The following is a 14,750-nucleotide window of genomic DNA, read 5'->3' as shown; positions in this document are numbered from 1 at the left end:
TCATAAGATAGAAGTGAAATAAATAAAGATTTTTACATAGATAGAAATTAAACTCATTTAAAATCTCTTTGTGTTTGAATCTGTGACATATATAGCTGTCTCGCGACACCAACAATATTATCTCAGAGGAAGATACATTCTACCTTCATATCATATTTCCATATCCACTGACAGACACCTTGTTGTGAAGGTGTATAGACATTGTTGGGCACAATATTACATTCGAGGACCACAGAAGCAAAAGAAAAGAAGAAAATCCATCACATCATCGAAACAAAGGTTGGAATCCTAAGTTTTCTGAGACAGGAAAGCCTTATATTCAGTGACAGGAACATAAGCAAAGTTTTGAACATGTATTGCATGGTAGATAAACCAACATCAAAATATATCCAATAGCTAGAGTACCAACAATGGAAAACCTTTTAATTTCTAATGAGCTTCGTGTCGGGAGAAAAGTGAATCTGCTCTCAGTACCAGCCATCACTTTACACCACTTCAATAACCTGTCCAAGGGGATATACACTTTCTTCTGTTGGAGCAGAATCGGGGATGGTATTTTCTCTTGGCCAACTCAATACTATTCTACATATAAATTTCTTCAAAATGCCTATGAAATAGAATTAACATCTATTTAAGTTAAAATTTAGTTTTGGAGAAATTAATGTAAATAAGACTTCTATAAATCAATTTCATAAGTTAATTTAAATTATTTTATAATACTACAAGAAATAAGAAAAATAGTGTAGGTCTTTGACAGACCCAAACAGAAAAAAATCCACGCAAAATTGTTTTTAGTGTAGGTTCAACGTCAAATATAAAATGGAAGCTAATACTTTTGATGCTAACACTATAACGTGTGATTGAGTGGTTGACATAATTTGAGTGAGCTAAATCAACGCAAAAATGAAGCAACTTGAGTGGGCTAAAACTACACAATGTGGAAGCAATTTGTATGGGCTAAAATTAGACAATGTGAAAGCATTTTGAATGGGTTAAACCTACGCAACGTGAACGCATTTTGGCTAAACCTACACAATGTGGACACATGTTACATTCTTCTGCTAACATTAGGACAGCCACAACGTTTTTTAAATTAATTTAGTGTGGGTGTAGTCTTCACTTTTTGGACACTAATTAAATTAAATTAAACTCATGAATGGGTTTAGCGGACACAAATTTGAAATAATTTAAAATATTAGTGTGGGTTAGGCCCATGCAAATTGTTAAATAAAAAAATATATTTAAAAGTCAAATTTGAAATTTTAAAAAAGAATTAATACCATATTAAATTTGAATCTAAATCCAATTTATAAGAATGTAATATCTATAATTGATTGTAATAAAGAAATAAATCTATAAACAACACTAAAATTAAAAAAAAAAAAACAAAAAAAACACAAATTTCCACACATATTGAAATTGAATTATAACATGTGGTCACTAATTGAAATCCAAATCAGAATGAATTAAGCATGATAACACGAAATGTCCTATAATTAAAATCCAAAGCATAACAAAAAAACATATTTGAAAGTTGCATAACACCTGATGTTTATCAAAAAAATTCAAAATAACAAAATGTAATGTATAAGTGTTCATAAAGATAATATGAAGAAAAAAAATTTAAACATAGATGCATAGATGATGAACTTAAGGCATTGATCGATCATCATTGTTCAGCATAGTACGGGTGGACTTGACTCGTGCCAGTTGATGAGTCAGGTTGTTGTTTCATCGTGGCTAATTTTTGCTCTAACATCTGTATTCTATCCATCAACATAGCTACATTTTGATTTGTTTGATTACCTATTTGATTTGCTTCCATGACCTTTCAACGGAGGTGTTCATTCTCTGTTATGTAGTCAATGGAATAAGGTAATATTTTAGGTTGAGTCATTGATGACACGCCATGCCAAATGTTAGCAGACAAGTCTGTAGTGCCATAACATCAACCTCTACTTTTACCTCCAACAACATCCTTCCAGCATTGAAGCTTTGTTGAGAATGCTTTAAATCTATTATACTTATTTTGATTTTAATTGTGAAGATCTAAAAGCAAGTTTCTTTGAGTCTTTTTTTTAAGTACTTTTCTTGTTTGTCTTCTCAAAGTTTTGTCATTATCTTATTTCCAATTCGGTTTAACTTTCTTGCTTTTAAGCTTTTCTTGCTTGTCCTTCAAACTTTCTTAAGTTTTGTTGTGGGAATCTTTGATGAGAAATTGTAAGAGCTTTGTCATCTTACACTTAAAGTGCTTGCTACCAAGTGTAGACCTTTGTGTTTAGAGAGAAAATATTTCTTAAGTGCATTACTTATTTCCCTCCTTTCTACACAACCGAGTGATACAAGTGAGGAGAGGATATGATTGTTAATCTTTTTCACTAATTGATTGTTTCCTTTTTGTGCAAATTATGGATCATTTGTCTTCATGAGAATCTTCAAAGCCACAATCTCCTCAAAAAGATTTTCTTTTGGGAGAACTTGCAGAAACCAAGAGGACTTTGGCTCAAAAGTAAGAGGAGATGAGGCAATTGGTGGAAAGCTTACAAAGACTAGAAGTGGCTCAAGAGAGACAACCTAGAGGAAGGAGATGGGAACAAATAAGAGACTTTAGAAGCTACACACACTATGAGAGCCAAAAAGAAGACCAAGAGTGGAGAGTGCATCACTTTGAAGAAAGGCGCCATCAACACCCAACATCAAATTTCCCTTCTCTTAAATTGCCTAGTTTTAATGGGGAACGTGACCCCAATGTGTATTTAGAATGGGAAGCTAAAGTAGAACAAATTTTCAATGTGTATGAGGTCCAAGAGGACTAAAAGGTTAAGTTAGCTTCCCTAGAATTTTTTAGATTATGCCATGTAGTAGTGGCATCAAACTGTAAGGGAAATTGGTTTGAACAAGAGGCTAACCGCGGTTTCTTGGCATGATTTAAAGGAATACATGCACGCACGGTTTATTCCTCCTCATTATAGGAAGGAACTCTTGTTGAAGCTCCAACGGCTTCAACATGGACCTAGGAGTGTAGATGAATATTACAAAGAATTAGAAACTACTTTGACCAATATTGACATGCATGATAGTGCAAAGTCAAAGATAGCTAGGTTTGTGAGTGGTTTAAAGAGAGAAATCCAAGATATTGTAGAATTATATGAGTACTCTTCCTTGGAAAAATTGGTTCACCTAGCCATCAAGGTAGAACACAACTTTTGAAGAAAACCAATTTCAAAAATACTCATAATGATGACTTATACAAATCTTCATGGAAGGATAAAAACAAAATTTCTACAAAAACCTTTTCTTCCAATTTTTTCAAAAGAAACCACTTCTAACCATAGAGTTTCTAAACCTTCCAGCTCTACCCCTAAGTCACCCACCAAAACCTCAAACACAAAATGTTTTAAATGTCTAGGTTTTGGGCACATAGTTGCAAATTGTCCATCCAAAAGAACCATGATGGTAGGTTATGGTAAGTGACCATAGTTCCCAAGCCTCAAGGTCTAGTTCCCCTACCTCTTTAAGAAGCCAAAGTGAGGATGAATATGATTTGCCTTGTGAAGGTGATTTGTTAGTAGTAAGGCACATGCTTGGACACATTCAAAAGCCTTTTGATCAGAGTCAAAGGAAAAATATTTTTAATACAAGGTGCCTTATTAATAACAAATTATGTTCCTCAATTGTACATAGGGGTAGTTACACCAATGTGGCAAGTACAAGAGTGGTGGAAAAACTTAGATTACCCACCATCTTTCATGCAAAGCCCTACAAGATCCAATGGCTTAGTGAAGAGGGAGAAATAATTGTTAATAAACAAGTCCTCATAGCCTTCTAAATTGGAAATATAAAGATGAGGTCTTGTGTGATGTTGTGCCAATGGAAGCCACCCACATTCTATTAGGAAGGCTATGGCAATTTGATAGAAAAATTTTACATGATAGCCTTACTAATAAAATTTCTTTTACCTTCCAAGGGCATAAAATCATATTAAAATCTCTCTCTTTAAAGGAAGTAAATGAAGACCAAATAAAATGAAAAACAAAAGAGAAAGTGAAAAAGATAAAGAAAGAAAAGATAAACCAAGTCACAATATCTCACCTTAGAATGCAAAAACAATCATGTTGACCCGTGCTAGAACACAAACTACACCTCCAAGGTGTTCTTCTTCCTTGTCTTTTTCATTACCTAATAAATCTAAATACTTGACATATTGGACAAAGAAGTTTTGGGATGCAATTAAAACCTTCTAAAGGTTCTCGTATTCTAAGAGGATTATCTTCAAAAAGTCATTTCATCCCCAAACATTTTTTCCAAAAATGGCTTGTATCTAGAAATTACTCATATGAACTCCCAAAGTTTCATGAACATAAGTTTACTTCACATACCCCACCTTGCAAATATATGTGAACAAACTAACTATGTTATTTGTAGGAATTCTAAATTCGAGGTCGAATTCTCTCCAACTTGGGGGGCATGATACAATCCAGGTAGCCAAGAAGATGACCAAGGACTCAAGAGACAATTCACACTGTGAGCAGTCATCTTAACATCAAGTCATGGCCCTACCAAATATCAAACAGACTTTACTAGAAGAAGAACTTGGCATAAACCAGAACATCAATTGTTTTTTCTTATGTTCTTCTTAAAAGACAACAACAAGTTTGTAAATAATTTAGGCTCACTTTTGGGGTCCAAATAGAAAAATAGGCTAAAGTAGGTTCACATAGCATAAAAAGGAATGTACTTAGCGAAATGGGCTTGTACCAAGCTCACTTTTTCAAGACAAGACACCTAGAATTAGGGTTTTTAACCTACCTTCTAGAAGTTATGCCTAAAGGTGCAGTTTTTGTAGAACATGGAAGCTTTGATGATCCAAATCTATGATGAAGAGTTGATGCTTTGCTGCTTTTAGTTGGAGCTTAGTTCTAGGGTGTTTAGAATTCTTGTAAAGATCGTTCTTGTCCTATGCACAAAGCTAGATAAATCTGTTTTAAAAGAGAAAAATGTTTTCCTAACCAAAGAGAAAAACAACCGGTTAAATTCACGATATAATCGGTTGTTTTACACTTAGCTTGATTGAAGGTTTTCAAAATTGTTTTTGACTTGGGTGACTAACTATCATAACCAATTCAACCGGTTAAAACGACATTTCAACCGGTTGATTGTCACATTTCCTAATAGCTTTTCAAAAACTTGTTAAATCTATTTTCAATTGAATTAAAACTAGTTTGGCTCATGATTGACTGCCTAGAACAACTAGTTTTAAGAGCTATAAATATGGTTTCTCTTTAAATTCAAAAACATATAGAAAGTAAGATTGAAATCGTTTTTTTAGAAGAGATTCAAATCAAAGTTTTGCAAGATTGCTAAGTAGTTGTGCATTGGTTCAAGATCTGATCTTAGGAGCTCTGTGATTCCTGAATTACCAGGTGTAATCTGTTCTTTTCTGATTCTTGTAATTGTTCTTTTCTAAACTTGTAAAAGGTGTGTAAACCTGTAATGTCAGATGGTGTTCTGACTAAGGTTGTGTGAAAGGCAAAGAGGGTGAGTGCTCTTGTGGTTTCAAGATCAGCTCTTTGTGGCTTTGAGTGTGTGTAATATATGATTGATTACTAGTGAAAACCCAGTGGTTGTTCTGGGGAGTAGATGTAGCTCAAGGTTGAGTGAACCAGTATAAATTGGCTGTGTAATCTCTCTCTCTCTCTCTCTCTCTCACTCATTATAATTTTTTTGATTTGAATTTGTATTGTTGTTGCCATAAACAACCGGTTAAAACGAAGTTTCAACCGATTGATATTCTGCAAACAGTTTCAATTACCTTGTTTGATTGGCTTCTTTAATTACTTCTTCTGTGATTGTTGTTAAAACTTCATTCTTATCCAATCTTTTCGAAAATATTTTGACAGAAAATTCACCCCCCCCCCCCTCTTATTTAGGACATTAGTTCTAACAATGGTTGGTCAATAATAATCCATAGATCGTATTGGATTGTATGCATATAGTAGGGTGGTCAAAGAAGTGGCAAATATGTTATGTTATGGAGTTGACCAAAAATTCAATCGTGATGGAAACATGTTAAATGCGGAAGAACTTGTTGAGATGATGATTGACCAAGCATGGTTATGTTAACCATGTATTGATAAACCTTTAGTCGTGTCAGGTTTTGAAAATAAAATTATGTTCCACCTTGTATGGTATAGGGTCAACCTTAGGTCAGTTTAGAGATAACATGACATGCGAGAATCATTGTATGTATTCTTTCTTTCACAAATTAAAAAGGATAAGGGGTAATTTGAATTGGAATGTAAAATTATTTGAAAAATAAAGAAAAGTGAAGACTGGATCGTTTGTAGCTATCGTCTAATGGACCATCTAGTGACACTTGAAAACGTAAAAACTAAAATGTAAATAGCAATATATTAAAAACATGAAAGTAAATTGCATTGTAAACTAAAGAAAAGGAAATGAAAAAAAAAATTATTACAATTATTAGACTGTCTAGTCTGAATTGTTTGCTAGACTGTCTAACTATTGTTATGCAAAAAAATGGTTGTGTGAAAAGTAAAATGAATTTTGTAAAAATATCTATGTACATCTATTGAACGGTCTAGTCAACAATCGCTTATTATATCATCTAATGGTTTTACATAGAGAAAGCGATAAAGAAGCGAACGAGATCGTTAAAAATAAATTGCAAAAAAGTAAATGACAAAAACTTAAATTGTGAGAATTGTAAATGACTGAAATATGAAATATAAAGTTCAGGGAAAAAATTGCAATGAATGTAAATGGCAAGAAAAGTAAAGTGCAAATAATTAAAGCGCATAAATGTAAAACAAAGCATTATGGGAATGCAAATTGCAATTGAATTAAACTGAAATCGAAATGAACAAAACTTGTACCACACACCACTTTTCTCCTCTCTAGCTTGTAAATAAGCACCAATGGTCATTGTAATTCAGATTTGGAAAATATTGAATGAAGCTTCTACTAATCAGATTTCATTCTCTCTAAAATTCCTAATCTTTTCTTTGTTAAGGTTCCAAGAGAGCCTAGTCTAAGAGAACTTCAAGGAGTTGGCCAAACCTTTCCTTAAAAATATAGAGCATCTCCACAAATCTTTCATCCAATCACAAATCCAATTGGTTTAATCTCTTTTTCCTTTCTTTTTATTGCATAACCTCACTTCAATCACTCACAATCTTGGTTGAATTTTTATGCAAGAGTCAACTTGCATCATGTGGTAATCAGAGCAAAAGGATCCTCACTCACGATTCCAATTATTGCAATCCTAACACCTCTCAAGCTACATTAGGAGCATAGTATCTTGTAAGATATATGTGCATTTCATTTAGGAAATGTTAGAATTTGAGTTTTATTTAGGCTAAAGTACATGATAAACTATCTAAAACTATAAATAATCTTCTGTTTGTAATCACTTTTGAATTCTATGAGAATTGATATAGCTTTACCAATCTCATTCTCTCTTTAAAAGGTCACAAAAGAAGAACACCCCCCCTTCAGTTTCTTCCACAAGAAAACTTCCTTGTGGTTTGGAAGTCTAGCTTCTCTTAGAAGATTTCGAAGAAAAAAAAAATCCTCCAAGTTTATCTCATTTATGTTACAGTTCGTCCTCCCTCCTCCATGGATTTTCATACCTCTCATCTCCTCATACAAGGAACTTCATCATTTAGTATCAAGATTTTTCCTCTTCAAGAGAAAATTTCTAGTTCTTGAATTTCCTTGTCACATTTATTCCTTACTTGTTATCAAGTATTCTTTAGTTGTGTTCTTATTTTTGTGCTATTTTAATTGGTTCAATACATTTGTTCGTCCTTAAACCAATTTTGATAAAACCACCTTCTCCACTAAACAACAAAAAACAAAGAAAATCCTTAAAACTTCACAAGTATCTTAAGAGCCTCGGTTTACTCTCTTCCAAGGAAAGTTCCCTGGTGAAAACTAAGAGAATATTACTCTCATGTGTGACCTTAAGAACAAGAAGACAATCAATTTAGCAAAGTTAATTCTCATTCAATCAAAGTGTTATACATGGACCAAGTGGTCTTATTTATGGATGTGTAGCCCCTTGGCACTTTATGACACACAAAATATGGAAAAAAGTTAGAAATGTCACACACGAGTCCCTAAAGCTAAAGCCTCATTTTGGCCTATATTAGGCTTATTCTATTTAATGTGGGACTTCATGCTTCATGTGTCTCTTCTCCTTTGGCATGGATGAAATTGACCATGTTCCCTAGGGTTTTTTTGTTGACTTTTCAAGCCTATATTGAGGCCCAACTAAGGCCCAAAAGAGACCCACTTATGTCTCTACAAAATCCGAAAAGAAATACAAGAGAAAATACACCTATACAAATTGTACAAGACTAAGAAGAAAATCCTAATGTTTCTACTCTTCAAACATAGAGTTCTCTTCCTTGATATTTCATATTCTTTTATCCCTTTAACAAATGATTTTGTAGCTGGATGGTATCTATCAAATTCTTATGTTGTTTTAGGATTCTATACATAAATGTGTTAAATTTTTATTGCTTTTATTGTTAGGTTTTCAGTAAAGAGTCTAGGATTAGTTATGTTTGATTTTTTAAATCTTCAATGTTTTATCTATAGCCATGTTTAGTTCTTTTATATATTCAACATTTCTTTAGTTGTTCTATAATTGTTGTTCATATTTTCCTTAAGGTTGTGTTTGTTTCCTACGAGTGATTGTTGCGAGCGAAGAATATTGAAGATTTCACAAATTTCAATGAATAAAAAATTACTTAAAAACAGAAAACGAGGCAAAAAAATTTGAACAACTTTTCTTTTTATACATGCAAAGATTAGCGAAGATTTGCAAAGAAACTCAGTCATATATAATAAAATATATATTTATAAGATTATGAATGTATATTTTATTATATATATATATATATATATATATATACACGTTTATAGTTTTATATTATTAATATTTATATTATAATAAAATAAATATAATTAACTGTATAATATAACATAAAAAATTATTATTATTATTATTATTAAGATAATATAAAATATTAATAAATATATAAAATAAATAATTATAATAAATAATTATATAATAACTAAATAATTATATCTATCAACTCAAAATATATATTATATTAAATATATATTTTATAATTATTAAAAATTTACATAATACCATTAAAAAGTTAAAATTATTGTTAATTTTATTTGTATAAATATTTAATAATATTAATAATAAAAATAAATATAGTTATAGTTATTTATATAATAATAATATTATTATTATTAATTATAAAAAATAAATATATAAATTCATATATTATTAAAAGTAAGAGTAAATTTATAATCTTACATTTTTATACATTTTAAAAAAATTAAAAATTTTCACACAACCATCACATCATTCACAAAATTTAATAAACTTTCTTCGCAAATCTACTCTTACATACCCCAATCCAAACAACCTCACTTTCTTCTCAAATCACTCCAAATCCACTCCCTCAAATCTCCTCCTCAATCCAAACACACCCTAAATGTGTTTGAGTTCATTTTTTTTTATCAACAATAAAGATTGAATAACAGGAACCACTTAAGGAGTGGTTCAACCCTTATACATACCTAAAAAAAGAGACAATTTTTCTGGTCTCCCAAACCAACAAATAGAGAGAGACAAACAGATCTACCACTAAAAAACCCACCCGTATAGCCCGTACAATTTCAAAAACTAACCCGTACAAAGTCAAAACTAACCCGTACAAAATCAAATCTAACCCATACAAACCCAAACAGACTCAAAACCAAACACAATACAATCTCTTTACACCCACAACAAGGGGCAAAAAGAACAACAGAAGCTTAGAACAACAAACAACCCAACCGAAGGAGTAACTCTTATAAAAGCTCACTTTATTGAAAACATACAAACTCTAGGATCAATGCACCAGAGTAAGTAAAATTAGCATAAATATTTTTAGAAGTTACACAAGACCAAGCCTTTAATTGTGCCAAAGTGAACACTTCCGAAGGATTGATCACCCCCTCCTTAGAATATATGTTTATTCCTGTGCTTCTATAATTCACTAACTACAGATATCCAAACACAATTCCAGACTACATTAACCTGGACAGGAGCATTTAGCAAATTAAAATGCAAGAAGTGAGTTGTTGGGACAACATGGTCAACCGACGCAATCCCTAACCATGTATAACACTGATTCCAGACTAACCAGGCAATCCTGCAATAAAAAAACATGTGTTTTGTCGACTCCATAGCCATCCTGCAAAAACTACATAAAATGGTATCCACCAAAACCCCACGCCTCTCCAAGTTAGCTGTTGTGGCAATCGAATTAATCAACACCCTCCAAGCGATAATTTGTGCTGAGGGCAAAGCAGTAGTCTTCCAGAGGAAGACAAACACACTTTTTCCCTCCACAGGGCCTCTTAAAAGAGCATAGGTAGATTTTACCGAGAAACCACTATCCTTACCAGCCTTCCAAACTCGACTATCTATAGAATTCATGATAGGAGTCTTTCCATGCACTTCTTGTAACAGTTGGACTTCCTGGTATATTTCCCGATCAAACAGACCTCACCTCCAAATTAACTTCCACTTCCATCTATCATTAACCCACTCCCCACAAGACTGTAAACTACCTTCTTTATTACCACACAAAGAGAACAATCTTGGGAATTTACTTTTCAAAGCTTCATTGCCCACCCAAACATCTTTCCAAAACAAAATATTCTTCCCGTCTCCCACTCTCCACTCGCAACAATTCTCAAAGGATTTACCCCAATCCTCCATCCCCCAAACCCCCTTCAAGTCTCTCCACCTACTGGAATCCTTAGCATTACTCCTTTATTCTTGCAAATTTCTCCAGCCTCCGTATTTAGATTCAAGAATTTCTTTCCACAGACCATCCTCTCCAGACGCCAAATCCACTTTCCCAACAGTGCCGCATTGAAAAACCTTAAATTCAAAATTCCAAGACCACCAGCTTCTCTAGGCTCGCACACCTTTCTCCATGAGACCCACGCTACTTTCCTTCCTTCATCTCCCCATCCCCACAAAAACCTTCTCTGTACCTTTTCAAACTCCTTTAACACAGCAACAGGCAGTTTGTACATGGATAAATAAAACAACAGAATGGCAGAAAGCACCGACTTAATAAGACACACTCTTCCTGCCAACGAGAGAAATCTGCCTTTCCATCTACCCAACCTGCTCTTAACTCTTTCTAATACACCATCCCAAAACGAGACTCGCTTGTGACTCTCCCCCACGAGCAACCCCCACCCCTCCAATTCTACTTTTTGAGAAATTAACCTTCAAACCAGAGGCTAATTCAAAACAGTGCAGAATAACCTTCAAATTGCAGACCGATTTAAAATTCGCTTCACATAAAAACAGAGTATCATCCGCATACTGAAGCATGTTTACCTTTACCTTTTTAACCCTAACCTCCAGACTTTCCACTAAATTCTTCTCTACAGCTTTCCTTACAACACCTGCCAACCCTTCCCCCACAATAAGAAACAGGAAAGGCGCAAGAGGGTCGCCTTGACGTAAACCCCTCTTCGGGAAGAATTCTGAGGTAGGACTCCCATTTACAAGCACTGACACAGAGGAAGATTCCAAGCAGGATTTAATCAATCTTATCCATCTTTCGCAGAAGCCTAACCTTCCAAGCATGTAATAAAGAAACTCCCAGCTTACAGAATCATAGGCCTTTTCGTAATCGACTTTAAAGTAAACACACCTCTGTTTCCTCCGCTTCACCTCCTCTAAAACCTCATTTGCCACAAGGACACTATCCAATAAACCCCTTCCTTCCAGGAAAGCAGACTTCCTGGGATCAATTAGCTTACTCATCACCTTCTTCAACCGAAGAGACAACACCTTTGAAACAATTTTGTATAGACAACCTACCAAAGAAATAGGTTTGAAATCGCTTAGCTGTTGCGGATTATCTATCTTAGGAACCAAACAAATGAAAGATGCATTTGACCCCCTAGGCCAATTTCCTCTATCTGCAAACTCATTCACTGCCTTCATAACATCCTCTTTTAAAATCTCCCAACAGAACTTTAAAAAGCCAAAGTTAAAGCCATCAGGACCGGGTTTTTCGAGCTTTCACAGCTCCAAACTGCAAACTTAACTTCTTCTTCAAAAAAGGCTTCGACCAGCATTCTATTCTCCTCCCCAGAAACTGAACTGAAAGCAGCATTATCCAATCTGACAGAAACCCCTTCAACTCTATCAAACCATGATTTGAAAAAATTCCTAACCTTATCCTTCACAACCTCTTTATTGTCACACCAAAGACCATCCACGAACACTCCATTTAAGCCATTTCTCGCCCTCCTCCTCTTAATAACTGAATGAAAAAAGCCTGTATTAAGATTCCCATGTTGCAACCACTGATGTCGAGCTTTCTGCTTCAATATAGCTTCTTGCTTAAAGAGGAACTGACTATATTTTGCCAGTGTCACCCGTCTATCCTCCCTTCCTTGCTCATCTAAATCACTTGCATCATCTCTTGCATCCAACTCTTGTACTTTCTTAAGCATTTTTTTCCCTTCAAGTTTCACATAGCCAAACACCTCCTTATTCCAAATTCTTAAACCAACTTTCAACTTTTTCAGTTTTTCTTTAAAGATAAACATGCTTCCCCCTTGCAACTCGTAACTATGCCACTTGCTCCTCACAAAATCTTTAAACCTGCTATCCTCCTGCCACACATCCAAACTCCTAAACGGTTTCGGACCCCAATCCACTTTCGAGTCCTTTAACACTAAGGTGCAATGATCTGAAACAATTCTACTTAAAATGAATTGTTTACATTCCGGCCACACATCCAACCATTCCCTAGACACCAAGACCTTGTCAATTCTACTTTTGACAGACCCATTCGGCTTGTACCAAGTAAACTTTCTTCCTACCATAGGTACATAAAAGTCATTAAACCCTCTGATCTCTCTAGAATAGTCAGACGCCGAAAACAAACTCCTTCTTTCATCCTGTCTTCTAACAGAATTAAAGTCTCCAATAACACACCACACTTTGTTATTTTGAAGTCGTCCGAACTCACTAATCTCCTCCAGAGAACCTTCTTTTCCCTCAAATGGCTTGGACTATAGACATTAACTATGACAACCTGAGCCCCTCCACCGCCCTTCCATTCTCCTTCAACAGCAATAAAATTGTTTCCTCTAACAGAGTTGACCAAATGAAACTGGCTATTTCTCCACATAGTTATGATCCCTCCTGCGTTATTACTAGCACCAACCTCAATCCACTCAATATCATTAGAACCCCACAACATGTAACCCAACTCCTTACTAATCTCGAGGCATTTAGTCTCTTGTAAACAAATCATGTCCGCCTGTTCCTTGCTGATCAAATCTTTAATATGTTTTCGTTTAATACTCACTCCTAACCCCCTTATGTTCATACTAACAATCTTCATCATTTGAAACACTTCTCTCCTTCCTACCAACCTTCTGTTCGCCACCATCACGATTTTCCAATGACATTAACTTGTTGATAACAATTTCCTCATCACCATTAAAGAAGAACCCAAGTTCCTTTCCTATGCTCCACATTCTAAAAACTTCAAATTTTTCATTTTTCAACCAATTAAGCTTGGAATCATATTTAGCAATACTATCGGCGCTTCGACTGAGACCAAATGGCGCACGGAATTGTGCACCTGTTCCTCTAAATCTGACTATAGAGGCACGGTTGAATTCTCCGCTTACTAGACTTCCATCCATCTAACGATTTGCACCGCTGTTTGACGAACCACGAACCAAAACCGTGTTCTCACCTCCGCTTACGGGCCTCTTACTGTCTGCCACCACGTTGCCTGCTTCTTCTTCCCTCCCATACGCACTTCCTACACCTTCACTTCCTCCATCGCCTCCACTCCGCCCCATGTCGCCACCTCCATCTCCAACGGTGGCTCCAAGCTTCGAGGGCAACATGAGCAGAGAATTGCCTCCCGCCGCCGCGCACAGGTCGACGTACAGGACCCCGTTATTGGAGAACGCCGCTCCCCTAACGGACGGCGAGAACCCTCCGCTCAGGCGAGCGGCCAGCCACCGGAGTCACCGCAAGCTGCTGCTGTTCTCGTCGATTCCGCACCCGCAACCTCCCCTGCGTCGACGCACAGGGCATCTGCCGCCGTCGCCGCTGACGGCGCACTCCCAACCCTACTCACAAGTCTTTCTTGGGCCAAGATGGGTCCAACACAGATTAGGTCATCTGACCATTCCTTCTCCTGAGCAATTAATGTGCCATTAAGACCAAGATGCTTTTCTGCACAACCACCTGATTGGGTCCCACTCACTTTAATACTCTCCTCTAGCTTTTTAGAAAAAACTGTTGGGTTTCCAAAGCTGGAAAAATTACCCATGTTGGACAAATTTACCCCACAGTTAGAATTGCAATTAGAATTGCAATCTACTCCACCTAACGTATCTAAAAAATTTCCGCAGTAAATATTTTTCCATGCGTCACCATCACCACCTAACATGCTTCCCTTCACCTTCGCAGGTAACTGAATTGTTTCCTCTTCTCCTTCCTTTGAAACAAACCCTTCACCTAGCTCCGATTCCAATGAGTTGACTGAACTACCTTCTCCGCATTCTTCCAGACTTGCTTCGGACTCCTCCTCGCGAACCATTCCCCATTGGTGATCAAGAAGTCGTTGCATAGCTAACGAAACTTCACTCTC

At 35.5% G+C, this 14,750-nt stretch overlaps 1 protein-coding gene across 1 annotated transcript; it reads right to left on the bottom strand.

Annotated features, from left to right (window-relative positions):
• Nucleotides 1–12,099: 12,099 nt before the first annotated feature.
• LOC137815473 (uncharacterized) lies at nucleotides 12,100–13,391 on the bottom strand. Its single transcript, XM_068618590.1, has 2 exons — nucleotides 13,070–13,391; nucleotides 12,100–12,950 (listed from the first exon to the last, which is right to left on the bottom strand). The coding sequence occupies exons 1-2, from the start codon at nucleotides 13,389–13,391 to the stop codon at nucleotides 12,100–12,102; spliced, it is 1,173 nt and encodes a 390-aa protein (XP_068474691.1).
• Nucleotides 13,392–14,750: the final 1,359 nt, after the last annotated feature.

Source organism: Phaseolus vulgaris, chromosome 1 (genome assembly GCF_000499845.2).
Source record: "Phaseolus vulgaris cultivar G19833 chromosome 1, P. vulgaris v2.0, whole genome shotgun sequence".
NCBI lineage: Eukaryota > Viridiplantae > Streptophyta > Magnoliopsida > Fabales > Fabaceae > Phaseolus > Phaseolus vulgaris.
This window is presented reverse-complemented; position numbering and strand designations above follow the sequence as displayed.